General features: G+C 32.9%; 2 protein-coding genes, 5 non-coding genes and 1 pseudogene across 8 annotated transcripts in view; 4 read left to right on the top strand and 4 right to left on the bottom strand.

Moving 5' to 3' along the window:
- The window catches only part of LOC113403137 (uncharacterized protein), a 39,520-nt gene extending 29,790 nt beyond the window's left edge, over positions 1–9,730 (top strand). For both annotated transcript variants that reach the window (XM_026643597.2, XM_026643596.2), the window contains 3 exons: positions 2,148–2,501; positions 4,909–5,182; positions 7,350–9,730. In XM_026643597.2, coding sequence (XP_026499382.1) covers positions 2,148–2,501; positions 4,909–5,182; positions 7,350–7,420 — 699 coding nt within the window. In that variant the 3' untranslated portion in view covers positions 7,421–9,730. The remainder of the gene's footprint in view (positions 1–2,147; positions 2,502–4,908; positions 5,183–7,349) is intronic.
- Positions 9,731–10,395: 665 nt separating this feature from the next.
- LOC113403129 (uncharacterized) lies at positions 10,396–21,913 on the bottom strand. Its single transcript, XM_026643584.2, has 7 exons — positions 21,744–21,913; positions 20,964–21,157; positions 20,191–20,568; positions 19,383–19,527; positions 11,431–11,572; positions 11,094–11,227; positions 10,396–10,612 (listed from the first exon to the last, which is right to left on the bottom strand). Exons 1-7 carry the CDS (start codon positions 21,868–21,870, stop codon positions 10,467–10,469), a joined length of 1,266 nt encoding a protein of 421 aa, XP_026499369.2. The 5' UTR covers positions 21,871–21,913; the 3' UTR covers positions 10,396–10,466.
- LOC135194157 (U2 spliceosomal RNA) lies at positions 12,029–12,221 on the bottom strand. Its single transcript, XR_010309680.1, has one exon. It is a non-coding gene; the product is annotated as a U2 spliceosomal RNA (small nuclear RNA).
- On the top strand, positions 12,632–12,824 carry LOC135194154 (U2 spliceosomal RNA). The gene has a single exon (XR_010309677.1). It is a non-coding gene; the product is annotated as a U2 spliceosomal RNA (small nuclear RNA).
- Positions 14,579–14,762, top strand: LOC135194152 (U2 spliceosomal RNA). Its single transcript, XR_010309676.1, has one exon. It is a non-coding gene; the product is annotated as a U2 spliceosomal RNA (small nuclear RNA).
- Positions 16,049–16,169, top strand: LOC135194153 (U2 spliceosomal RNA; annotated as a pseudogene).
- Positions 17,114–17,306, bottom strand: LOC135194156 (U2 spliceosomal RNA). Its single transcript, XR_010309679.1, has one exon. It is a non-coding gene; the product is annotated as a U2 spliceosomal RNA (small nuclear RNA).
- LOC135194155 (U2 spliceosomal RNA) lies at positions 18,760–18,952 on the bottom strand. The gene has a single exon (XR_010309678.1). It is a non-coding gene; the product is annotated as a U2 spliceosomal RNA (small nuclear RNA).
- Positions 21,914–27,177: the final 5,264 nt, after the last annotated feature.

Genomic DNA, 27,177 nt, shown 5'->3' with positions numbered 1-27,177 from the left:
TACAATTTATGTCAATATGGTACTTTAATTAGGGATGTCTCCTGTATGACTTTAATCCATTCTTGACGATAATACAACGTAACGTAATCATGTATCTCGGAAATGTAAAAAAAGATCAATATTCTTGGTACCTACTAACAGATAAATATGAATATAAGATGTATTTTTAAAACGAGTTACAGAATAGACGCTTAATTGTTGATTCTCACGAGTCATTTTTATGTGCTAATATATGTAGGTACATATATCTTAAGATGGCACCCGCCCTGGTGATGATGATGAATATAAAGTAAAATATAACCTATGTTACTTACAGACATTTTATATAGGTGTAAAATAATATGGAATAGACTAAGTAGTTTCTGTTTATTAATTACAAATTAATATCCAATAAAACGAAACTTCCCTCTATGATGTTAGCTTACACATAAATATAAAATAATATATATATTAATATTCTTGGATACCTACCTATACCTACTGGATAAACAGTAACAGCCTCTAAATTTCCCACTGCTGGGCTAAAGCCTCCACTCCCTTTAAGGAGATGGCTTGGAGCTTTTTCCTCCACGCTGCTCCAATATACACATCTGGCAGAATTTTGTTAAAATTAGACACATGCTGGTTTCCTCGCAATGTTTTCCTTCACCGCCGAGCACGACATGAATTATAAACACAAATTAAGCAAATGGATAAACTTTAAAACCAAGATCAAGAATAAAATATCGGGTCTTTGGATACCCCTAATCTCTGTCATGTCGATCAACAGCGGGCCATTCTTTCTTCATTCTTCTATTAACTTGCTCTGATACTTATTTCAGAACAGCTATTAGATAGTGAAGCTGAAGTTCTTTATCTTTTAACTCTTTTTATTACTTTATCAATACTAATATTGTAAATACGAAAGTAGTTCTGTCTGCTACGTCTTCACTCTTAAACCGCTTCACCTATTGAGATGAAATTTGATAAATAAATTTCATCAAAAACGGTTCAGTCTGAAGTGATAACAGACAGACTTACTTCCGCATTTATAACATTCGTATAGATATCTATCTGAAATGACTATGTCCCTATCTCTTAAACGTCCTTTTAAAATCCTTTATATGGGTTTTTTTGTTACTCATATTATTGACATTATTGACATCACGTATTAGTGCAGACCACTCAAGTATCATGATAAACGAACCGCTTGTCTGATAAAATATTTAAATTTCAAAGATCGCTCGTATCTTTTGTTTCGAAATTTGTGAATCTTATCTGAAATGATATGATCACCTTTGTGATTGCATCGGTTGCGTCTCATCATAAGTAAAATCCCGAACCTTTGTGTTGGTCACTAAAAGACTAGTCAATGAAATAGTGATGTGTAATTGTTTGATTTTAAATACTCGCAAACATAAAGATCACAATTATTATGGATATTTTAGGCATGCAGCGATACCTACATGAGATTAACTCAACAAATCATTATCCAAGAAACAATGCCCCTGGAAAATTCAGAGTGTTTGCTAGGGGATTTAAATTTGCTACCTTCGATTAAAACCTTATGTCAATCTAAATCTAAAACATTCAAGAGCCTTGAAAATCAGAAGATATATTATGATATGTACCTATATCCGCCAATTCTCTTAGACCAGTGATCCTGGATTATGTTAGCGATGAAATCTTTGCCCAGTCGAAGGCATCATTACAAAGTATAAAACAAATTCGCTTACCGCTGTCTGTCCATATGTATGTTTAGATCTTTAAAATTACACAACGGATTTTGATGCGGTTTTTTTTAATAGATAGATTAAGAGGAAGGTTTATATGTATAATACATACACAATATAGTAGAGACTGATAATTTTAGAGAGATGTCGCAAATAAACACAATTTTTGCGCTTACATTGCAAACGCTGGCTGAACCCTTCGAGATAGATCAAAATAATGTACTACAGTATTATACACTGTCTTTGTATGTCTATCTCTCAGGGATAACCATTTTTTATCCTTTGACATTCATTGAGTATTGCACCCGTGCGAAGCGGGGGCGGATCGCTAGTATTTTATATTTGTCAACGTTGTAAATTTTAACCAAATAGGAAAATTTCTCTGTCACGCTTTTTTAGACAGATGAAATTAACTTTATACTCTTCTCTTTTCAGAGGGCTGCAGTCCAAGGCAGCTTCTGGCAGGGCTTCCTGGCGTCTATTTCCGTCGTGATAGTGTCAGAATTAGGAGATAAGACATTTTTCATCGCAGCCATAATGGCGATGAAACATCCTAGAGTAATAGTCTTCGCTGGAGCGATATCCGCTTTAGTATTTATGACTGTTCTATCGGCCGCCTTCGGGTGGGTGGCCACGGTAATACCGAGGGTGTACACGCATTATATCAGCGCTGCCTTGTTCGCGATATTTGGTTTGAAAATGCTCAGGGATGGTTGGAAGATGGACCCGAACGAAGGCCAGGAGGAGTTGGAAGAGGTTCAGAGTGAGTTGAAGAGGAGAGAAGATCAGGTAATGATATTATTAGGGATATAATATGATGCGTGTTACGAAATCAATGATGGATTTTTTTGGAAAAAAATGACATACACTTTTTAGGTAATGACCGTAAAAGTAAAAATATAATGGGGTTTTCTATCTTTGCTTGAAAATTAATATGAAATAATAATATGAATAAATACAGATACGAATAAGACTACAGAAATTGATAACGATCCTAAATTCTCGGATACAATTTTTGTTTTTATCTTATCAAAACCTCTCTTCTGTCTCCACAAGGATTTCATAGCAAAATATGTCACGAAGGTTCTTGAATATAATCTGAATTGATAGCGTCGAGATAATATTTCTTTATTTTTAGCAAACGCGATAAATATATAGAAATAGAGTTTAATTACCTACAAAGCAAATGTTGAATTCCTTTATAAGTGTCATCTTAATTATCTCTCTAATTACTCTGATTAAAATATCATTAATCAAATTAGTAATAGGTTTATAGAATGTTTTGGTTGATAAGTAGTGGGTATGGAATTCCTTATATGACTCCATGGTATACAGATTGAATTTAAAACAGATTTCTAATTTTAAAGGTGGTATCAAGTTATCTAACATTAAACAGGGCTCTCCCAAAGAGCGATCGAGATCGCCCGAAGAGGGCTCCACGTCTGAACGGTCCCAAAGTCCCGGTACTTCTCGTACCCCTGAAGTCGAGGCCCCTGTGACGCCCGAGGAGCCCCAAGCGGGTCCCTCGACCCAACCCGAACCGTTGAGGGTGATCATACGTCATTATGCCTGGCAGTACGAATGACACATTAGTTTTTTTTTTTTCTTTTAGCTTAGCTTTTTAGGTTGCGTTATGCACAGATCACATCACATACGCCTTAAATAATCAGCTTATGTAATACTTTTAATTACTCGCAAAGGAATTCAGCATTTGATATCATTTTTATTATATTTGACGTATTCAAAATTTGACCAAAAAAGAACGATTGGAAAACTTTAAGGATATTTTTCTGAAAACAATGAGTTGTTAATTTTTTGGTCGAATTAAATGTAGCTCGACGTATCGCACTCTTAATTAAATAATACGTAATCAGAATCACTGAGCTTTGGTGATTGATGTTATATTTTTTAATATAAACACCATATTTTTGAAATTGGTGTAGAATTTTAACTAAAAAACATTTGACAAAATTAAAACCACACGTATTGTTCTAAATAAAATAACCTTTCAGTTTTAGTAAAGAAAATAAAGGCATTTTTAATGTGACATTTAGAATTGAGCCGTTGTTTTAGGATAAATATTATTTTTAAAATTTTGATTTTCGCCGATATTTTATTAAGAGTGCTATATACTGCCTTATGAATCTTTGAATAATCTCAGTGTTATATTGTATTTTCATCGTATTGTATTAAAAATAATTAATTTATTACTATAACGTTTCATTGTATAGGATTAGATTAGATGAAAATATTTAGACGGCAGGCAAATTGTATATCATGATACTTAAGACTTTCTAATTTTATTAAATAGTTCCTTACATATAAATGTTGTTAATTGGATGTACAGTGCATCAATGTTTCTCTCTCTCTGTCATAATTGAGTTTACATTCGAAAGAAGGAGACAGCATTGGTTAACTAAACGCCCCTTAAAAAATATTTATAAGTAAAATCGTTATTGTTTCATTTTAAACTAGCTTTATTTATTTGAAGCTTAGCATGTTTATTGAATATAGTTAACGCATCATATTCGTAATATCGCTTAATTATAGATTCTTGTACATTTCAATTTCGTACGTCATAGTTTTTTTTTAAATCACCAGACATACTTAAATTGTCTTTTTTCTATCAAGAGCGTCTGCTTTATTTAATTTCAATTTATGCTAGTGTTTTTGTCTCTTTGTTCAATCATATATACAGCATGTATCGATATATTATGAATCCTACACATATAGCCAATTTCAATCGAACAAGAGTATGCATATTCAAATCGTAAATTTACAAATTCCCTGCGATTTTCTATAATATGCACTGATAACCATTCATTGTCGATATCTTTATTTATAATTAACACAACAACACTATTTTTACAGTTATAATTATCTACTTGAATTTTACTTTCAAAGTTCATTCAAAACGCCAAAATGTACATCATACATTATTCAAGATCTTTGCCAATTATACCGCGTCAATTCAAATAACTAATTTATTTCGTCTCTGCTCCTCTTGTGGTTGGAATATATGGTTGATTTAGATCGATCTGTCACCAATGAGCATGTACCCTTAATTCGTTCCATAGATATATATATATATATATATATTTGTATACAATGCATAAAATTATACAGTTGCGTCATCATCATTACGTTTTATATGAAAATAGTTTTGCTTTAAATGGAATTATTTTATAAATTTCAGGAGGAAAAAGAGGAAACCCTGGACATGTTGGAACAGGGTCAAGCTGAGAACCGTCGGCGAAAGCGTAACGCAATGCTTAAAGTGCTGCTCCAAGCTGCTTCCCTGACGTTCTTAGCCGAATGGGGCGATAGGTCCCAGCTAGCGACGGTCGTGCTCGCGACTAGGGAGAACGCGATCGGTGTTGTGGTGGGGGGATCGCTAGGACACGCCCTTTGTACAGGGCTGGCTGTGATCGGTGGGAGAATGGTTGCACAAAAGATATCCGTTAGGACTGGTAAGTTCTTCTGAGTACTAAGACTTATTTACATGATTTTGGACGTATTTAGACGCCAACGACACAACGTCAAAAATAAACTCAATCAAAAAAGAACACAAAAATCCCCGCACAAAGCCAAAATAGCCAAAAAAATAGGTACTACAAAGTGGATCAGTTGTTTTTTTATGACTGTATATGTCCTGTAATAATACATAAACAATATATATCTATATATAAATTAGTTTTTGTAAACATTAAATGTTTTACATACAAATGATATCTGTATCACTTTACTGCGTTGAAATCATTAAATTATAAATAACCGAGGAATGAATTCATCCTTTTATCACACAGGCAGTAAAATTTAATCCGGTGTGAAAAGCCATTGTTCCAGTACGAGAGTCATTTATGCAAATATTATTTTATACAAAGACGAGTGATAATTTCGCGTCGACCTTGAGTTTTAAACACACGTTCAATTTGGATGTGTAAAAACACGTATCTCGTTGAAGAATGATTGCGAACTCAGTTCTGGTAGTATTGACTCTGAAAAATGGGAGTCGGTTCCAAATTAAACTTGTAGTTTCATTGTTTTAATGTCGCGATTTGGAATGTATTGATATAATTAGCTTGTTCTCTGGAAAGGCCTAGTTTGGAGATTTTCTTTCGAGTCGAGTGATCTTGGTTGTAACCTGTATCGTCATTGGTCGAATGCAAGTGATGACGTAATAGAGTAATATCCGAACAATGAGCGTTCAGATTTAAGCCAAATCAGTTAATTAGACCCAAAAATCATGTTAGTTTACGTTTTAGTAAATTAAAGACGTCAATTATTCTGTTTTACACACACAGACACTCTTGATGATCTAATTTATATATTTATATACACTGACTGACTCATAAACTGCATCATCGTTCAAGACGCCTTTGAAATAAATATTTTAACCAAGTATTCAAACTTTTTATTCAAATTTAAATTGACAGCTATTGTTTAATTTAATAACAGCGTACCATCAAATCCTTAAGGAATATTCAAATTTTTTTGAACAAAACGCTAAATGTTAGGTTGAGCTTCTAAAACATCTGTTGTATAGTTGTGCTGTCGTAAGAACCGTGTCGATGACGCAAGTTTCGTTCGCCCGTTCATCGAAATGCCTCCCCACACCATACATGAACCGCCTCCAAAAGCAACACGACCCTCAGTGCAATTTTGAGCATATCTCTGTCGACGATAGACTTCTGCGACCGTCTGCACCATTTAAACATGTCCCATACTCACAATATGAAGGCCCATTGCTCTTTAGTTAAATTAAGTAGTTCACGCGCAAATCTTGAACGGGCTTGTCTGTGAGCTGCAGACAGCTTTGCACCATTTGCTGGTCTAAAAGAGATGAATGCCCCTTCCTTGAGGCTCCTTCTTATTGTCGTCACTACAAGTGTTTTCTCGAGTTTGAGTCGGTATCAGATCTTCTTTCAGATCTTTGTAAGAATCTGTCTCTACAAAATTTCGGTATACTCTAGAAACCGTAGATTAGCTTAAATTTAAATTTCTAGCAATCCTTCGTTCGCACAAAACGTTCCTGTACCAATGCCACAATTTGAGCGGCTTGTTCGGACGTAGTATCCATAATTTTGGTTACGAAACTTTTGTTGAACTTAAAAGACTAATGATCAATACTATTCTGTATGCTAACAATAATTTAAAATCGCATTTGAAAAATTTACTGCAGTCGTATTTTTATATACTTTTTTTTATGGCTAATCGACAGCTCGTCATTTTCATTCAGTTTAATCTAAAAATTTGCATACTCATCAAAAGTATTAATTCGAAAGTAATCCTAAACTTTGATGCAGTTTATCAGTCAATTAGTGTATATACGAAGACCCGACCACGCGTGGCCGTGGCTACGTTATAAGTTAAATAACATAAATTATACATTGTACAAATTCCATTTCAAAATATAAAACTTCTTCGAGTATTTAAAACGGGATATTTACCATGTTTTTCTTTTTATTTGGTGGAGTTCGATATTTCGACATTGTCTACGAATGTCATGTTCACGAGACTCAAACCGAATAAAAAAGTAACCATGTTAATTTAAAATCTTACATAAAACTTCTTCATTGATCATTTTATAGATATGGGTAGATTAAGTTATTAATATATATTTTTTAATGTTTTCAGTTACCATAATCGGTGGTGTTGTGTTCCTCTTCTTCGCAGTGAGTGCGCTAGTGATCGGACCCGGGGAATGAGCTCAGTCCACGACGATATAGACAATTTTAATAATAAGAAACGTATGTATTTAGTTGTATATTATAATTTTAAGTTAATCTCATTAAGGGGTAATAATTTTTAGATCAATATTATTTTGCTAACGCTTCGCCCGTGCATTTAAAAATCGAATCGTTAGTGTTTTTTTTTTTTTTCGACAACCGTTTATACCAATATGCCTTTGAAATATTGGAGTGAATTTTTTTATATTCAACCTTAATAAGAATGTCATTATGTATTTTCGAGATTTTTTTTTTAATTTGCGATTTTCTCGGTGCGTCGTTAACGTGAGTTCGCTATCTGACTATCATAGCTATGTAAAATATGGACAGTTTTTGGGGAAAGTTCGAATAGCACTTTAACTTAAAGTAAAATTTCTGTTAGCGAATGATGTTTATGTTTCTTGGTTGATAAACTACAATGAAACAATCGGATTCTAGATGTTCAATCTCCAAACGGGACACTAATAAAGTGTTCATGTGTTGTGGGTAGAATAACTATTGAGTGAGTAGTGCCTTCCTAAATTGGCTTTCACACAGCCTTAATTTAATTACTAATTCACGAGTGTACGACATTTAAAAGCGGACTTGCGTATACAATATGCATGACAAAATAAACTGTGATGCGAAGTTTATTTATATGATGATATCACGGCCATTCTCAAGAAGGACTGGTTATCTGCGCGGATCGTGTCATCGTGCACAAGTGTGTGCAAGCAATTCCCTCTCTATCATATGAATGACCTCTCACAATCCGACGGGACGGTAAATCCGAGACGACCACCCTATATGGGTGCTATATCAAACTACGTATATAATAAAAGTACTTCACAATTACTTTCCCACAGGTATGACATAGCTTTACAGTTAACTTATTTATACTGTCGTAGATGTGGACATGCCTTAATTTTACATTAAATTTTTAAATATTACTTATTTTTAATTTTGTTTGAAAATTATTTCATTAACTTTAATTTATGGTATATAGAAGTACTACTAAAGATACAGAGTGTTCTTACTTTCTTAATATAGTTCAGAAAACCTGTTATTGAAAGTGTTAAAAAATATAATGTATTTTCTCATACACCATTTTTTATATACATATATCTTAGCGGAAAGTAAAATTAGGCGGGTTAATATTTAGCTAAATAAAAAGTTAATTTGCATAAAGAAAACATCAAGGACTATCGAAATACTTAATACTAGGACAAGTATTTGAATGATTTGAACGAACGAACGAAATATTGTTTTGACATTTTCGGCCAAAATAAGATTAGAGTTTTAGAGATTATTCATAACTCATTATTTCCAAAATACATACAGTGCTTATGTATATTAACAAAATAGTACGGCTGATATGAAATTTATTGCAAAAAAAAATTCGCCACTCGTATCTCAACCCGATCAATGTTGAAACAATTTTGATGGCTGGCAATGATTTTGAAGTTATACTTACGGAATACCTTTAAATTCCTCTGTAAAACTCGATTGCTGAAAAACGTTCGCTAATTTATTGTGACGATAAAATGTTTAACGATTAACAATAACCGAACACATTTGTCAACAATATTTTAAAATTAAGTTAATTATTGCAGGTCCTGTGTTGCCAATTTATTATTTATTTTTTTAGTCTTAATGTATATTTGTATTTTTTTAAAACAGATTATGCAATAAATATAACAATGTATATATTCCAAATACAAAGTTGTGATATAAGATAGCACTATATATGTATTTATAATCTGTGATATGATCATTCAATATAGTATACTAGTGGCCCGCCCCGACTTTGTATTGATTTGTCAAAGATGATACTATTGTTTTATATGAAGCTCTATATAGAACATTTTATAATTAATTCTCTAATCACTGTAACGAAGGGCGTTACAGTGCAGTGCGTTAATATCTAAAGTTATTAAGGAGGTATGAAACTACACGTGCCAATGTTTTATGAAGGTTTCCTCGCGATGTTTCGTTTTGTCTTCGTCACTGTGTATCGTTTGAAATGTGTCACTCAATGTGCAAGCAAGTCGGGTTAATAATATTAAATGATCATAGTAATTGTTGATAGTATCGATTTTTGAAGTAAAACTTCTTTGGGTGCGTATCGCTACTATGTACGTAGGTTTGTGACGCAAAAAGAAGTTTTGCTTCGGTCACGTGTTATGTTAATGTAAGTACAAAATTTGAATGTTAATGAATCACATCAAATAATGCTTAGCGCTAAATGTTGAAATGTAAAAAGTATTATTTTTTATGTAAAGACGATTAATAAAAATATGTCGAAAATAATTTTTGTTTTTATTTTTTGTCATTTAAATGTTTCTACTTTTAATTTTAAAATTTTATGATAAATCCAGGTCTAAGAAAAATAAAAATGGGTACAGAAAATTAGTTTAAATAATTTAGTTTTTTTATAACACTAAGCCGATAAAAGACCAATATAAAATGAAATATAGATATTTTTGGCATATCTATTTTACATGTTGCTTGTGGTACCGTCGTTACGTCTGATTTTCCATAACACAAGTGCTTTAGCTACTTACATTGGGATCAGAGTAATGTATGTGATGTTGTCCAATATTTATTATTATTTGCATAGAAATAAGTTTAATTTCGACTACAAGTATTATAAAAAATATTGACTAGGAGTATTGCGTAGGTAAATAAATTGAAGAGCATATTGCTTTACAAAAATTTTATTAATATTTATAACAATTGTAAAAAATGTGTTGATATAATACGAGTAACTGTCACTTTTAATTATCTAAAGCTAACAACATAGTTTGATAAGACTAGATTTGTATTTTTCGTTATTAAAATTATTTATTAATAATTCAAACGCAACAACTTAATATAACACTATAAAAATAAAAACATGCCAAATAGCACAAACACAAGAGATATGTAACCGCAGGATATAAAACACAACCTTTTTTAAAAAATAAATCGTCGAAGGTACCATTTATAAGTCTTAGTAGTAACAAAAATTAAAATATTTTATTATGAATGATTTAATATTGATTTTTTATGTTAAATAAACAGCAATGTAGTCATCACATGCGTCCAGCATCGCTTGGCGGAGAGTTTCGTCCCTCGGTTGTAAGGCTGTCGTTTGTTTGGGCAGAAATAAACACATTCTGTTCGAATCGCCCCAGGAATAATTCAACGTACCTAAAAAAGCCTTTTTAATAAATTTAATCAAGCGATGGTTCTAGGATTTCTAAATCTGCAGAAGATTAGATTTATTTGTTTGTACTTAATGTTAAAGGAGATTATGAATGTTAAAATAACAATCACCATTGATTTGAATTGATTGTTACATCACTATTTATTCGTTTAACGTGGACATGAGTAACTAATAAGACGAGTTTTCGGCGAGCCTTAGAATATTTCGGACAGGTGACCTGATTGGACAACCATATAATACCGAAACGAAATACATCCGAAAAACATCCAAACTATATATAGATTATAGTCGCAAGAACTAGTCGAGTTGGCAAGACTAACAAAACCAATAATGTGTGTATATAATTGGGTATTAAACAACCCATTAGCGACTTTAGACATATTAAGCGATCAGATAAAATCTTAGCTGTAAACCGTGAAGGCACCGCCCTAGTATCATTTACAAAACGAGCCCCGATAATATTACCGTAGTACTTGAGCGGCCACTGGTGCGGCGAGTGCGCGCGCGCCAGCAGGCACGAGGGCGCGGCGCCCGGCGGCAGCACGCGCGCCGGCCACCACGGGCAGCTGCCCAGCTTGTGCCACACCACGTCGTCGTACCTTGCGGACACACCGCTTACTAGTGAACTATTTCAGATCAACCAAAACTAAATCTAATATTCGCCAAGACCGCGTTGGTACGCCTAATGTTAAGAGAGTGCTCGTAGGCCAGTCTCATTAGATACGCGGTGCACATGATTTTTATTTGTTCATTACATTTCGCTAAGCATTAGAATTATTTTGAAACTTTTATTTTGACATACCCAACTCGCGGACCCCACATGCAACTGGGGCACAGGTCAACGTTTTCCTTGTCTTTTTGCACCGTGCAAATTGCTCGAGTGCTCGATAAAATCTTCTCTACGAAAGTCACCTTTTGAGTTTTTTTAGGTGGATTTTTACGATCTGTAACAAAACTCCCAGTCATAACTGAGCATATTTAGTGTCTATACTATAATTATGCTACCCGCCCTGGCATCCCACGGGTACGATATACAATTTGTAGGTTGAAGTACAAATACATAAAGTAAAATTCTTTTATTTTTTTATTTATATTGAAATTTTTGGCTTTTCTCTACTATGATATACATGGTTTATACACATGCCTTACTCTTAAATCACTGTTTATTCATTTAAAATTAAACAACATTATATCCCATACTGTAGTTTAAAGCGTAGACAAGACGACGACGTTATGTAGAGATTTATAATAAATGTTTTTATTTTTATTCTGGCTTTTATTTGTGCCAAGAGGGAACAGATTATTTCGTCAATGTCACGTGCGATGGAGATGACAAGATTCATATGTTAATTAAAATGACTTTTTAACAGAATCCAGTTTTTCGAGATGTCGTAATGGTTTATATGTGGGCCGATCCCGGCGGCACTGCAATGCCGGGCCGACCCGTGACGGGAGTGGAGCGAGCCCCGAACATCCCGTCGTGGTACAAAAATCAGTTTAATATACTGGTCCCGCAGTGCGGGAACTTTCAGATATTAAGCTGAAAAGAACAGATACTACACTTTGATCTTAGCCAAAAGGCCGAGAAGCGATACCGCAACGCCGCACGACCGCGGACGTCATTCGCCGACGGGAACTCTGGCCAGCGCGATGCAGGAATGGTTGCGAAATGTACAGCGACACCTATCGGCGATGACTATAAACTATGTGGTTAAATGTATCGTGATGATAATTTATATCTATTTTATCATCAGCGCTGACACATATTTTATCTCAAAGATATATAAATGCAATTATAATACATACGAGTTGTAAAAATACAATATGGAAATAAATATTTTTACTTGGCATTAATTTCATTTTTGATCACACATACCACTTCACATAGTTTGTTTATTATTAGTCACCGTTAGATGTCGCTGTACATGTCGCAATCATTTCTGCATCGCGCTCGCCAGAGTTCTCATCGGCGAATGACGTCCGCGGTCGTGCGGCGTTTCGGTATCGCTTCTCGGCCTTTTGGCTAAGATCAAAGTGTAGTATCTGTTCTTTTCAGCTTAATATCTGAAAGTTCCCGCACTGCGGGACCAGTATATTAAACTGATTTTTGTACCACGACGGGATGTTCGGGGCTCGCTCCACTCCCGTCACGGGTCGGCCCGGCATTGCAGTGCCGCCGGGATCGGCCCACATAATATCATTGAAAACTTTTGCTAACCCTAAGTAAATCATATTTATTAGGGACTCCTGCATCATGCCTTTGTCCTTCTCCTTCAGACATGTGGAATATATTTTTTCTATAAGTACCCACTACTATTATAAAGGCGAAAGTAACTATCCGTTACGGCTTCACGCTTAAACCGCCGAATATAAATTTCATATAGGCTGAAGCCTCATTTCCATTTAGTTTTACTATAAATTGTTGGTCGGGGAGCTTTCGAGTAAGTATATATACGATTTCCGATTTTCCTCGTTATTGGAGGGAATCTAAATTTCAGCGTCAGAGGCAGATATGATTAATAGTATTCCTCATAGTTTTTGTAAATTCAAAGCGCTTTCAATTTACAATACAGCGCTACCATGCTGGCAGACGCGGCCTTTAATGTTTTCATAGGACTATTATCACTATTAGTAATGCCTGTCTCGTCTGTCTCCCTAGTCATATGAACTAAATAAAAAAGGGCAACATCGAAGTTCCAAGGATAACATTACCAAAAGTAAGGTCGCTTAACTAAAAGTACTTATTATTAGGTTATTAATTGTAATAATATTTCAGTTAGACCCCTAAATGTTAACTTTACGAATGATCTCGTATAAGTATCGGAAAGGGGACGAGTGTTGGGCGCCATTTTGAAAAAACTTAATTTTGGAAATAGCACATAAACGATGCTTCTTATGTGAAATTTCTAAGGACCTTTACCTTATTGCTAAAAGACGTCTGATAAATCTCATTATCTTCTCTACTTTCTTCTTTTGCAAGATACGGGTTTTACTCTTTTGAATATCTTGACCTCTATGTTTATGTCGAGACATGAAGTTTTCAAATAAAATTCTATCTCATTTGCAATCGTCATATTGTACCCATATCGTTATAAATTAAACAAATACTACAGACCCGCGAGCTACATTACCCTAAGGGTTGTTCTCCTATCAATGCATATTTGGGGATTAAGGTAAATATTTATTATTGAAGCCTGCTCACATCATATACGTTCCGTAGTCGAGTTATAAACGAACAAAATAATCGTATAATTAAGTAGTAATTAAGACAACGATACGCACAAAAATGTGGTCTTACTTCACGAATCTTCTTATATAAATTGTCTCACAGCTCACCATCAAGTCGCCGATTTTCCTAACATATTGGCATTTTATCGCAATCGAATCGAAATGTAAACGTTGCCGTACAGCCGTTTGCTCACAAAACGATCCAGTTGCAGTTCGACCGAAGTTGGATTGAAATATAATCTGGATCGTAACCGATACAAATGAGTAGAATTGTACCTCAGTTATGATTAAGCTGAGGTATATTAGTGAGGAATAGTCGAAGTTGGATCGAAATAGAATCGAGAAAGATCATAACCGTTAAAAGTTAGAAGCAATATCCCTCAATGATCAAAAACAAACAAAAGGCTCAAGTCAAGAACTTGCAAGCGAATATTACGTTCAGAAGCATCAATTGCATCGTTGATGAGTTTATTATGTTGTAGTCCTGTAAATATTTATTACCTTTGTTTTTGTTGTCCAATCATTCTTTAATTATATTTAAAACATAATATTCACATACAGATTCAATATTCGTCTCGTATGATTATTAACACGAAACATCGCACCACATAGTTTATAATCACCACTGTTAGATGTCGCTGTACATTTCACAATCATTCCTGCATCGCGCTGGCCAGAGTTCCCTTCGGCGAATGACGTCCGCGATCGTGCCGCGTTTCGGTATCGCTTCTCGGCCTTTTGGCTAAGATCAAAGTGTAGTATCTGTTCTTTTCAGCTTAATATCTGAAAGTTCCCGCACTGCGGGTAGTGCTGGGTCATTCCTGATTTTACGTAAAACGAAACGAACCGGTTTTTTACATTTTCAAAACAGTTCTTTGAAACGGTTATAAAAAAAACCGATTTGTTTTCTTAGGTTCGAGAACTTACTATATTTACGATAAATTACTGAAATAATGTATATTCAACACTGGAGTCATATTATATAATTTTGAAAATAGTCGACCCTATTATTTTTTTTGGATTAATTCTCCGTCACGCTCCGTGCTTATTTGAATGTAAAAAAAAAGTTAAGAAATATTTTTAAATTATTTGTAATTGCAACTATTACGGCTAAGGATTACCCGATTAATAATATTATTAAACAGTTAATACTAAATCTGTAATAAAAAAAAAATAAGCGTATAAGGAGCTCACGAAAACTTTTTTTTTTGTTTCCTAATTTTTATTGATTCTTCTACAACCAAATTTGTATTGTATTTCTTTAGAAATAAGATTTATTGTAGCATATTCGTTACTTCAAATCCAAAGTAGTTCCTTAGAACTGGTTTAATATTCATACAATAATAGTCCTTACGGCTATCAAAATAAAGTGTTTAGTCAGTTACACGTGATAAGAACCGGTTCGCGCAGCAGTACCAACAAAATGGTTTTTCGATTAAGTTCATTCTTCTACAACCAAATTTGTATTGTATTTCTTTAGAAATAAGATTCATTATAGCATATTCGATACGTCAAATCCAAAGTAGTTCCTTATAACTGGTTTAATATACATACAATAATAGCCCTTACGGCCATCAAAATAAAGTGTTTAGTCAGTTACACGTGATAAGAACCGGTTCGCGCAGCAGTACCAACAAAATGGTTTTTCGATTTAGTTCATTCTTCTACAACCAAATTTGTATTGTATTTCTTTAGAAATAAGATTCATTATAGCATATTCGATACTTCAAATCCAAAGTAGTTCCTTATAACTGGTTTAATATTCATACAATAATAGTCCTTACGGCCATCAAAATAAAGTGTTTAGTCAGTTACACGTGATAAGAACCGGTTCGCGCAGCAGTACCAACAAAATGGTTTTTCGATTAAGTTCATTCTTCTACAGCCAAATTTGTATTGTATTTCTTTAGAAATAAGATTCATTGTAGCATATTCGTTACTTCAAATCCAAAGTAGTTCCTTAGAACTGGTTTAATATTCATACAATAATAGTCCTTACGGCGATTAAAATAGAGTGTTTAGTTAGTTTCACGTGATCGAAAACGTTTTGCGAAGCAGTACCAAAACGACGGCCGGTGCCGAGTGTCGTCTCGTTCGTTTTAAAGCTATATGTTCTGCGATCAAGAAACAGTTCGTTCGTTCTTTATAAAAGAACTAGTTCTTAAAACCGTTTCTGAAAAAAACTCCCAGCACTAACTGCGGGACCAGTATATTAAACTGATTTTTGTACCACGACGGGATGTTCGGGGCTCGCTCCACTCCCGTCACGGGTCGGCCCGGCATTGCAGTGCCGCCGGGATCGGCCCACATATTACCTCTGAAAACTTTAGCTTATTCGAAATAAATCATGTCTTCTTGAGTCTTTGCTTTTACCTTGAGACATGTAGTAATTAATTTTACTACCGATATTATAAAAGCGAAAGTGTACTCTGGCTGTAACGGCTCCACGCTTGAGCCGCTGAATCGATTTAGACAAAATTTGGTTACAACAAAGGTTATTTTTTAAATCATCACTTGAGGAGGTGAAATGGGGGGAGGGGTGGTTGTAGGATTATGTGCCATAAAATTTTATAAATTTCGCATTGGTTAGCCGTCACGGTCGGTCGCATAAATTATATTATAATAAACCTGCCTAGTTTTATTTCTGAACGAATGAACATATTCTTTGGTCAGTAAATTATAAAGTTAAGATCTCATGAGATGGTTAGGATTGATTAATAAATAAAATAGCAATAATGGATAATTTTAGTACCATAAGAAAAACATAGTATTTCGAAACATTCAGATAAAAAGGAATAAAAAAAGAGATAAAACTAAAGTTGGACTGATAAGAAGGGGGACATTTAAATATAAATTACAGTCTTTTTACAATTTATAAAAAAATACATTAATTCCTGATTAATTTAAATGAACACAGGGTAATTTTAAGTTGTGTAACAATCATCATAAGCATTAAATACCTCATATTGAAATACTTATTATACTAATATACCATTTATAGTAAATATTTAATTTATTAATATCTTTGTTGCTTCTTCTATTGGAATATACTATACATATACAAGTTAGCTAGACTCTAGAGAGCGCGCCTTTGAGAGGGAATTGTCTGTACTACACCAAATGATTATAACAAAATGTATATAATGTTTATATGTTAATTTTAGGTACTTCAGCACAGCTCTACTTTTTTACGTCTTTAAATGTGGTCAATCAACAAGAAAGTACTAATAGTAATAACTTACATGAATTATTAAGATTATATGTGGGCCGATCCCGGCGGCACTGCAATGCCGGGCCGACCCGTGACGGGAGTGGAGCGAGCCCCGAACATCCCGTCGTGGTACAAAAATCAGTTTAATATACTGGTCCCGCAGTGCGGGAACTTTCAGATATTAAGCTGAAAAGAACAGATACTACACTTTGATCTTAGCCAAAAGGCCGAGAAGCGATACCGCAACGCCGCACGACCGCGGACGTCATTCGCCGACGGGAACTCTGGCCAGCGCGATGCAGGAATGGTTGCGAAATGTACAGCGACACCTATCGGCGATGACTATAAACTATGTGGTTAAATGTATCGTGACGACCGGTGGGTTTATTTATTTATTAGAAGAATAACCATCGACAAACGTTATATATCATATATTAAATATGTATGACGTCGTGTTAATATAGAAAGTTTCTTGTTACTCTTACTCGCACTTTAGCGAAGCAAGCATGTTAAAAGTGTTACTGGAACATGGTAATATTTACTTTGTTATTGAAAAATATTACTAGGCAATTTTGATAATTGGACGCACATCCCAATAATGACGAAGAGTTTTAATGAAGGCCACCTTGCGCCAGAGTTGCAGAACTATCGATAGTTGACCTCGAAAACTATTCAGGATATCGATATCGATACATAGTATTGTCATGTGTCAATACTATCGATAGTATCGTTTTGATCAATTTTATCGATAGCTCTTCGTGAGCAATACTATTGATTACGACAATACTATCAATACTACAATGATACTATGGATAGTATCGATAGTTTTGGACTATCGATAATTTAGGTTAAAAGTAATGGTTTTTGCAATACTATCTACACTATCGATACTATCGCTAACACCTTAACTATCGATAGTCTATCGATATGCAACACTACCTTGCGCCTTTATAAACTAAAACCTTCTCCAAAACGCGCTACATCTTCTGGTTTTATGTATATTTTGGTTTAGTAGTTTTGTCAGTAAGGTTATACAAAAAAATGTCTCCTCGTTTTTAATATAATAAAAAAAATAATCTTATAATTGCATTTCAGATAGAATTTCTCATAGAACAATAAAAACATTCTATTTTGAAAATGAAGCGCAACGAATACCTTTGAAGAGCCTATTTAGACGTATGCGATTACTAAAACATAAGAAATGGAATTTAAAAAAAAAAAAACATTTCGTTTCAATTTTTTTCATAACAGGAATATTTCCGCAAAATTTAAGGAATAAGATATAGAATATGATTAATTAGTCCATAATTACCTCACGGGATTTAGAGCCCTCGGGTGACGTTGATCAGGTTAAAGTTCCTTTTGAAAAGTCAAATCAAGTAATAAAGAAAAATGGGATATGATTATGAAAGGCGAATAGACTGAGGCGTATATTTTCATTGACAGTAACATATGTTATCGGCATATACATGTTACTTCAATATTTCACACATATGTGATAAAATAATTATTAAATAACTCCAGTAACCAGGAATCAAGTATTTTTCAGAAAACAAATGGAGAGGTTTGAATTGTTACTCCCGATGAAATATCAACGGACCCTATGAGAGTGATTGTGGTATATGAGTGAGGTACTGGTACTGATCAACGATCAAGAGTCCTAGCATTTTCTATACGGCGATTAATATAGTTTATATGTGGGCCGATCCCGGCGGCACTGCAATGCCGGGCCGACCCGTGACGGGAGTGGAGCGAGCCCCGAACATCCCGTCGTGGTACAAAAATCAGTTTAATATACTGGTCCCGCAGTGCGGGAACTTTCAGATATTAAGCTGAAAAGAACAGATACTACACTTTGATCTTAGCCAAAAGGCCGAGAAGCGATACCGCAACGCCGCACGACCGCGGACGTCATTCGCCGACAGAAAATCTGGTCAGCGCGATGCAGAATTCGCTACGAAATATAAAGCGCCATCTATGGACAGTAATGGATATTATGTTGCATAAAAGCACCTTAACGATTTGATATGCGCCACTAGCTATTAGCAATAAGCAATTTAAGTCTAATAAAAAAAAAAAACGTTGTTGACGTTATATACTTGACGCTAATCACTCATTAAATTGACTAATCCTTTTTTTTAAATGAAATTTAAAATCTAAATATATTATTTTTAAAATATAAAAATACCACAAGGCAACAGAGTCTTATCGTTAACAATTAATCTATATACACCTTAACCTCTGAAATATTAGGCACTGTATATATATTCATTAATTAGAAACATTTAAAAGATGAATGACATTGATGAACTTACTTATTATAGATGTTAACCACTCCCTTCTACAAGCAAGGTGGAAGGATGACGGACAATTAGTACATTCTCTTATCTTTTCTCCCACACCACATACCAAACACCATGGTATGTGGACGGTTACAGGAGCTTTTGCCGATGAATACTTCTAAAAAAATATGTATTATTATATAAACAAATATTTCATTAGGCACAATAGGTGTATACTAGTCCTGGGTATCTAGTAGTGTTAATTAATTAACTAAGACATTAAAATAATGTTATTTAACATGTGTAAGATATAAAAGCCAAAATAAAGAGATGTGTCCTGAGATACTTGGTTAGAACGAAGTACTCTATATTATATTATTATATTACACAGACAAACAAAATTTAATAAATTAAAGATGCTTGAGATTAATGAATTGACAAAAAATTAAATGTTATTTAAAATCTCGAGTGAATTAAAACAGTAAAAAAAAATAAGTTTATATAATGTCAGAGAAGAACATGGAGAAAGGTCACCTGGAGAAAGAAAAACACTTTTTCATTATGTGACAAATGCTGCCAGTTGTAAAAATGTCTATGTTCTTAGACAGAAATGTAATAAAAAAACTAGAAATTGTTTTTTGTTTCAAGGGTTTTTGCATGCCCATCATATCATGCGGTCGACACCATTCCTATTGAGTTGAACATTGTGTAAAAGACACAATACAGCGCATAGGTAGGCAATTATCTTATCTGCCTTCCTAAAGTAATAAGTTCTAAAAGTAAATAGAATATGGAAGATGAAATTCATATGAAAATAATTTATATTTATGTCAATCCTTACAGAATGTTCGGATGAATCCTTGCTGTCTATTTGCTTGTGTACAAAGTTGTACCTCCAACATTGATGTAGATAATTCTCTATTTCCTTTTCACTAACAATATTTTTTATGACCAATTCGAACTTATCTTCCGTACTTGCATCAATATTTTGAAGATAATCAATAGTATCATCATTAGACTTTTTATCGTTGCAAAGACAATCATAAAAATAATCGAATATTTCTTCTTTACCGAGACGAACAAACTCTTTAAATGCGTTATCATATTTTCCCTGTTTAAGGGGCATTTGTCTGATTTCAAAAGAAACATTTAAATCTGGCTCCTTGAACTTCGATGGTTTCACATTTAAGGGTAAAATATGATCTTCCTTAATCTTTCTCTGTAATTTTAATAAGCCATTAAAATATTTGTTTAAAAAATAATTAAAGCAAAAATAGTTTATTTATTATTTTTATAATATATATATGTAAATAGTTTTGAATTACACACTATTTTAGTGTGAATAGATTTTTCAAATAATACTTAAGGAGTCTGACAGAATTACATTAATTCCTACCAATTAAAATAGTCTCTATATAAAAAAATATATACACACAAAAATGGGTGACTTGCAGATAGTGAGTTAAGCTATATGTTTTTGCAACACTTCTTGTTCCTTGAGTTCAACACTACTTATTAAATTATTTTTAATGTAATTAGTTTAATAATTGTTGATCTGGTTTGTACTCAACATATTCCTACCAGTTTCTATTTTGTAAAGTTTATTAATATCACCTTTCTTGGTATAGTTTTTACTGCTGGCTTAGTCACAGGTTTAGAAGTAGGTCCGTAGAAAGGTCTGGAACGTTCAGCTAAGTGCATGCAGGTGTATGGAAGCCACAACCTTTGCTTAGAACGCATGATCTCCACATAGTAACAGAGTTGTTTTGTTATTGCTAGGCCTTCCTCATTAGCTGATATGCCTAAAACTGAAATTAAATTAAGGGTGAATTTTTAATCTGTTGAAATCTGACTAGTTTGATAATAATTTATTATCAAATTTGAATTAAAATTGAAAGAATCCTAAATTAATGTGAGGTCAGCCATTCTGTGAATTTTTCTACGATTTTTTATTTATATCTATATTATTATTTATGTATTATGAAACATAAAATTGTGCTCAGTTTTTTATATTGGACTCTAAGTTATAATAATAGTGATAATTAGTTCTTCCGAAAATATACGAATAATAGAGAAACAATTGAAAACATAGGCTGTGCCTATGCATTGCGTCGTGTGTATTTTTTTTTCATTTTATCATTCGTGTCGAAATAAAATAATTTATACATAATAATAAACACATTTTTACACTAATTGTGTAATTATCAAGTACATATTTAACAATATATTATGTAAATTGAGAATTTTTTTTAAGTTATAAATTCGTTAAATATATATGGGTATATTTTAAAGTTATCCCAGCTCTATTTGCGTATCTAACAGGTATAATACCTTAATAACATATTTACTTTCAAACAAATATATATTGTTGAAACTAAGTTTAATTTTAGGTACCTTTTTTGTCATGAAACAAACCATCTTCGTTTTTAACTACTTGTACTTTGGCATAAATTTTTTTACAAATTCTTGCTAGAGCAACATCGCCTAGTTTCCAATGATAAATGGCAGTTGTTGTGCTCATTTTGTGAAAACACTCAATATCCTAAAACTAACGTAGTTAAAATATAAAAGTATATTAAGAGAAAACACTGCTTAAATAGACATGTTTTCCTCCCAAAATATTAGGTACAGGTAGTTAGGTACTCTAGCAGTAGTCAATAGTCAATTAGTCATTAATAAGTCTATTTCAATAGAGGAAAAATTTATTATTAAAAGTTTTTTTTATATAATGTTCAATTAAATATTACATAAATAATAGAGCAGGATTTTGTTGTAAATAATCACTCAGTAAAAATATTTGGGAAGACGGAAGTTACATTTCGATGACAGAAAATTTAAAAGCATAGTTGCATGCTTAATTAATCACATTAACAGCACTTAATAAGATAATAATATGATTAATTTGTGAGTTATTTCTTGCTTTAATATTTATTTATTATAATTATTTAGGTAATTTAATAAGCTTTTTTAAATTTTATTTTGAATTTATACTACTCAACACTAGATGTCACTCTGTCACTATTTTATTATAATAAATGTTCTTTACTCTTAATTAGAGCATGTAAATGATTATGCTATGTTGCTGTTATGTTATGTATGTGTATAGATTGTGTTTATAAATGTATATCATTATGTCTACATACTTTTATTGTTACTCTGTATATTATATATTTTATAATGTGATTTCAGTACACTGCAAGAGATGGCGCTATATGGTTCTGAAATAAAATGGTTTTGCTTGATATATTACTTTAATTAAAAAGGTAATCAATTTGTTTTAAGAATGTATTAGAACACTCCTCTACAAGTACCAAAATAAAATATTTCGCTGTTGCTACAATCAAAATCAAAAATGTTTCTTAAAATAAAAATATAAAACTATAATTTAAAAATAATCAAATATTTTCATTTGGGCTACGAATGATAGCTAGGTGATTTTAAAAGGTACCTAATTATATATACGTAGTTATTGACAGCATTTACTTTGTCTATGCCGAGGCATATTTAAAGGATATCTGACTTTATTTATAAATAAAGTAGTTCTTTGTTATGGCACACTTAGGCATAGACATTTTTTTTTACAATAACATACCAAGGTATCTATTCTATTATATAGAGTCCTTCCTTACTCCATATTTTTCATAATTACCATTCAGTTTAAAGAAATATTGTCATTAATTATAACTTTTTTATAGTACCTACCATAGCCAATCTTATCTTTTTTTATGAATCCAAGATTATATCAATTTATCAATCATCTTTGTAATATAATACCTACATGTTTCCCAAATAAATCTTTCCCCTATCTCGAACGAGATACGAGATGAACACCGATCATTGGATGCTGTGACCACGCCTCTCTCAAGATCAACCAATTGGGAGCGAGGATCTTAAACGCATGCGTCTATATAATACTTTTGTTATGTAAATAGAATAATGATGTAACGATTGTTATCTAATGTATTAAAATAAATTATTTAACACATTTGTATTTAATCATATATTTTTTAATTCAAATAACATAACATGACTTTGTCTTAGCCTTAAACTTATCAATAACAAAAACTGCAACTGTATCCAAAAAAGACATTTTTATTGTTATTTATTAAAATTAAATTTGTGTTGTTTTTTCTTGGAAATGCAAAGATGTTTTTTGCTCTCATTGCCGTATTAAGCCCAGATCTTGTTGTAACCACTTCATTTGATATAAAAAAAATACAGATATTAATTAATTAATGTACTCAACCTATTTCACAGAATCAATCCTGTTAAACCATGAAATGATCCATGGGCTGTATGATTTATGATCAGTGTCCATTTTTTTATTTATTGTTGTATAATGACGTAGTTCAGAAAATGAACGGTTTGAAACAATTCTTTTGTCACATTAACTTCTGCCGTTAATGCGGCAAAAGAATTGAAGACATCAAATCACAATGGAAGTTGCTTTCTCTCCATTTTTGTTTTTTTTTATCGTTTGTCGACTATCGTCCAGCCGGCCAGGGATATATAAAATAATAAGCAAATAATACGTAAAAAATCAGATAGATATTTTAATCTATCAAAAAATATAATAAACTAAGCAACTATTTATGTTAAATAATTAACGAAACATTAAAAAGATGAAACGAATATTTAACACTCACACAGTTCGCAGTTTTAAAAATATGTACTTAGAAAGCAAATGTCTGCCTACCCTGTGTGCCTATTTAGAAAAACGATTGAATAATAATATTGCAGAAATAACCTCACCTAAATTACCTATCAGAATTATTGATGTAGGTAAGTATATTTTTTGCTGTCTGTTTGGGAAGCTTTAAATTTTTGTTTTATTAATTTGGCATAGGGTAGATACATTTTTATTTTATACCTATGCATAAAACATAAATAAAGTAATTGGTCACAAAAGAAGGAAGGAAGAATATACCTAAAACGTTTTATTTCTGGTAATCAGTCATTTTTTAACAATGGCTTTGTATATTTATAGTATTTATTTTATCCCGATACATTTACGAAATGTCTTACCAAAATGCATTAAAAATTTAATGGATTTTGATTATTTTATGATGTTCAAGAATGGTTGGGGTGAAACTGCAATAAGAAATAATAAATGTTCTTAATTTAAAGTATTCTAAATTTAAAACTGTTATTTTTCATATAAAATATAACAAACATTATAATTAAAACTTTTAAAATATTATTCTTTATCATCACTAGACGATTTTATTTTTAAAATGTAAAATAGTACCAGCTATTCATGACATGTACAAAAAAAAACAACATACAGATAAGAAATAAAAATGCTGCCATAAAAACGTAACGTAAATATGTTCGTTCTGAATTGCCAATATTTCTATGTGACAACGCATGCATAATGTTAGCGAGTGTATAATTTTGTGAAAGCAATAAACAGTCTAGCATCTGCCGTTGACTTTCACTGAATGTGTTGTGTAAACGGTTCTTTTTATTTTGACATCTTCGAAAAAAATATTTATTAATCTGTCTATGAAAATACCTATTTTATTATTGTTTTTACTAGTTTTAAAATTAAATAATTAATTATTATCCTTCATATATATATTTTTAAAGATTTTCATATTTAATTCAATAATTGTCTGTAAAGGGATGTAAGCTGTTAAGTCTACGGATAGTTATTTATACATATAAAAAATGTAATTAAAAATAAATCTGACCGTTATTTATTGACCGTTTTTGTTTTATATATATAAAATAATAATAATAATATGTAAGTTTTATTTTAGAAAAAATTCTATTTATTTTATAGAATTGTTTTTTCAAGTAGCTTGAAGTTTTAGATGATTATAGAGATATTGTTTTTTTTTTTAGATATTTACATGTTATTTCTTGCTATTATTAATGGTAATGACTTCGGCAGGAAATTGATTACGGTTCCGTACTCCAATCGAGCACACAGATACCCCAAAAAATTGTAATTTTCAATGTCATTGTTCAGGTTAGAGATCAATGGGAGACGGTCAACGGTTTTTATAAGTTAGCTCGTGCCAAAGCTTCCTGTACAGGCGAACAGACAAGTTACTACGATTACATTTATTATAATAATAATGCAGATTGATAAAATTTATTGTTTTTTTTATGTGTGATATTATTTAAAAGAAAAAAAAATAGAGATTTTGTTTCATTTAAAAAATAAATAAAAACCACAACCATCACATAGGTAGGTACTTATGAATTATTCTACTGCTGAAATGCTTAGTATTTTTGTATTCTGGTTTGAAGGGTGAGTGAGCCAATGGTATTGTCACAAATTATCTTACAATAATAACATCTTAGTTCAAAAGATCGGTGGCGCATTAGCGATATAAGGTATAGTTAATATTTCTAGCGGCGCCAGTATTTATGGGTAGTGGTGACCACATACTATCAGGTGGCACATTTTCCTGCCCACCTACCGATGTCATAATAAAATTATAAAGTCGACCGAAGCTTGTCTGCCGTAGTAAGCCCAAAACAAAGCTGCCTTTTGTATACCATAAACTTGACGCGTTGCTGTTTGAGTTCGTGTAATTGTACCTCTATACATAGTAAAAACTCTACCATCGGTATGTAATTTTGTTACTTAAAAAGCCTTAATTCATCTTAAAATCATTTAATGATGTTCAAGTATGGCTGGTGTGACGTCATCGTAGGAATGAAAAAGTTAACACGTTCATTTTAATACTATCTCATGAAGATGCGGTATCTAGTCTATTCTAAATATCGATCTTTTAGATATGTCCAATCCGCATTGAGAAAACGTAATTAATAAAATTTGCTCGCAAAATTATCTGATCATAGAGCTTACTGATATTGCACGTGTGTTTAACGCACACATAAAGGATCAAACATATCACGTTTTAATATTATTGAGGAAACATTCTAGCTACGATTGTACACCATTGTCAGCATCTGTCGCGAGTTGTTTTTTTTTTTCGTTCCGTCGATTTTCTATTTTTTGCCGTATTTTATCGAACAGGTTAAGGCGTGGAACAGGTTACAACAGAACCCGACTTGTCAGTTGAAACAATAGTTAATTACACTCCAATAAATCTGAAATTGATTTTTGAAACAAAAGACAAATCTACGAATCCGCCGGCTCCGTATCTACATGATTGTTTTTTTTTTTATTCAATATAGGTAGAACTCGCAAATGTGCCAATTGATGGTAAGTGCTCACTAACGCCCAGGCATATCAGCAGTACGGTACGTATGTACTAATCAATTACAATTTAGATAGATTGTCGCACCACAAAAGAACCGAAACAAACAAGCATTAGCAGCCTGTAAATTTCCCACTGCTGGGCTAAAGGCCTCCACTCCCTTTGAGGAGAAGTCTTGGAGCATATTCCACCACGCTGCTCTAATGCGGGTTGGCGGAATACACATGTGGCAGAATTTCGTTGAAATTAGACACATGCAGGTTTCCTCGCGATGTTTTCATTCACCGCCGAGCACGAGATGAATTATAAACACAAATTAAGCACATGAAAATTCAGTGGTGCCTGCCTGGGTTTGAACCCGAAATCATCGGTTAAGATGCACGCGTTCTAACCACTGGGCCATATCAGCTCTCAAACAAGCCAAATTTATTACCTTAGTGTCCGAGACAGCTACCGAAAGTAACTCTGTCTGTAACCTCTTCACGCGTAAACTGCTGAACCGAATTAGATGAAATTTGGCATTTAGTTTGAGTTCCGGGGATGGACATAGACGACGACCTCCATGGTCGAGTAGTGTGTGCACCGGTTTTCATGGGTACGCCACTCCGAGGTCCCGGGTTCGATTCCCGGCCGAGTCGATGTAGAAAAAG

The sequence above is a fragment of the Vanessa tameamea genome, chromosome 25 (genome assembly GCF_037043105.1).
Source record: "Vanessa tameamea isolate UH-Manoa-2023 chromosome 25, ilVanTame1 primary haplotype, whole genome shotgun sequence".
NCBI classification, from domain to species: Eukaryota; Metazoa; Arthropoda; class Insecta; order Lepidoptera; family Nymphalidae; genus Vanessa; species Vanessa tameamea.
This window is presented reverse-complemented; position numbering and strand designations above follow the sequence as displayed.

Bases quoted from the DNA above. Each gene is read 5' to 3' on its own strand.
- LOC113403129 (XM_026643584.2), bottom strand. From the start codon at position 21,870: ATGAGCACAACAACTGCCATTTATCATTGGAAACTAGGCGATGTTGCT. The intron at 21,158-21,743 runs GTACCTAAAATT...ATTTAATTTCAG, and splicing joins TTTGTTTCATGACAAAAAAG to TTTTAGGCATATCAGCTAAT. The intron at 10,613-11,093 runs GTAATATTATCG...AGGCTTTTTTAG, and splicing joins GTGGCCGCTCAAGTACTACG to GTACGTTGAATTATTCCTGG.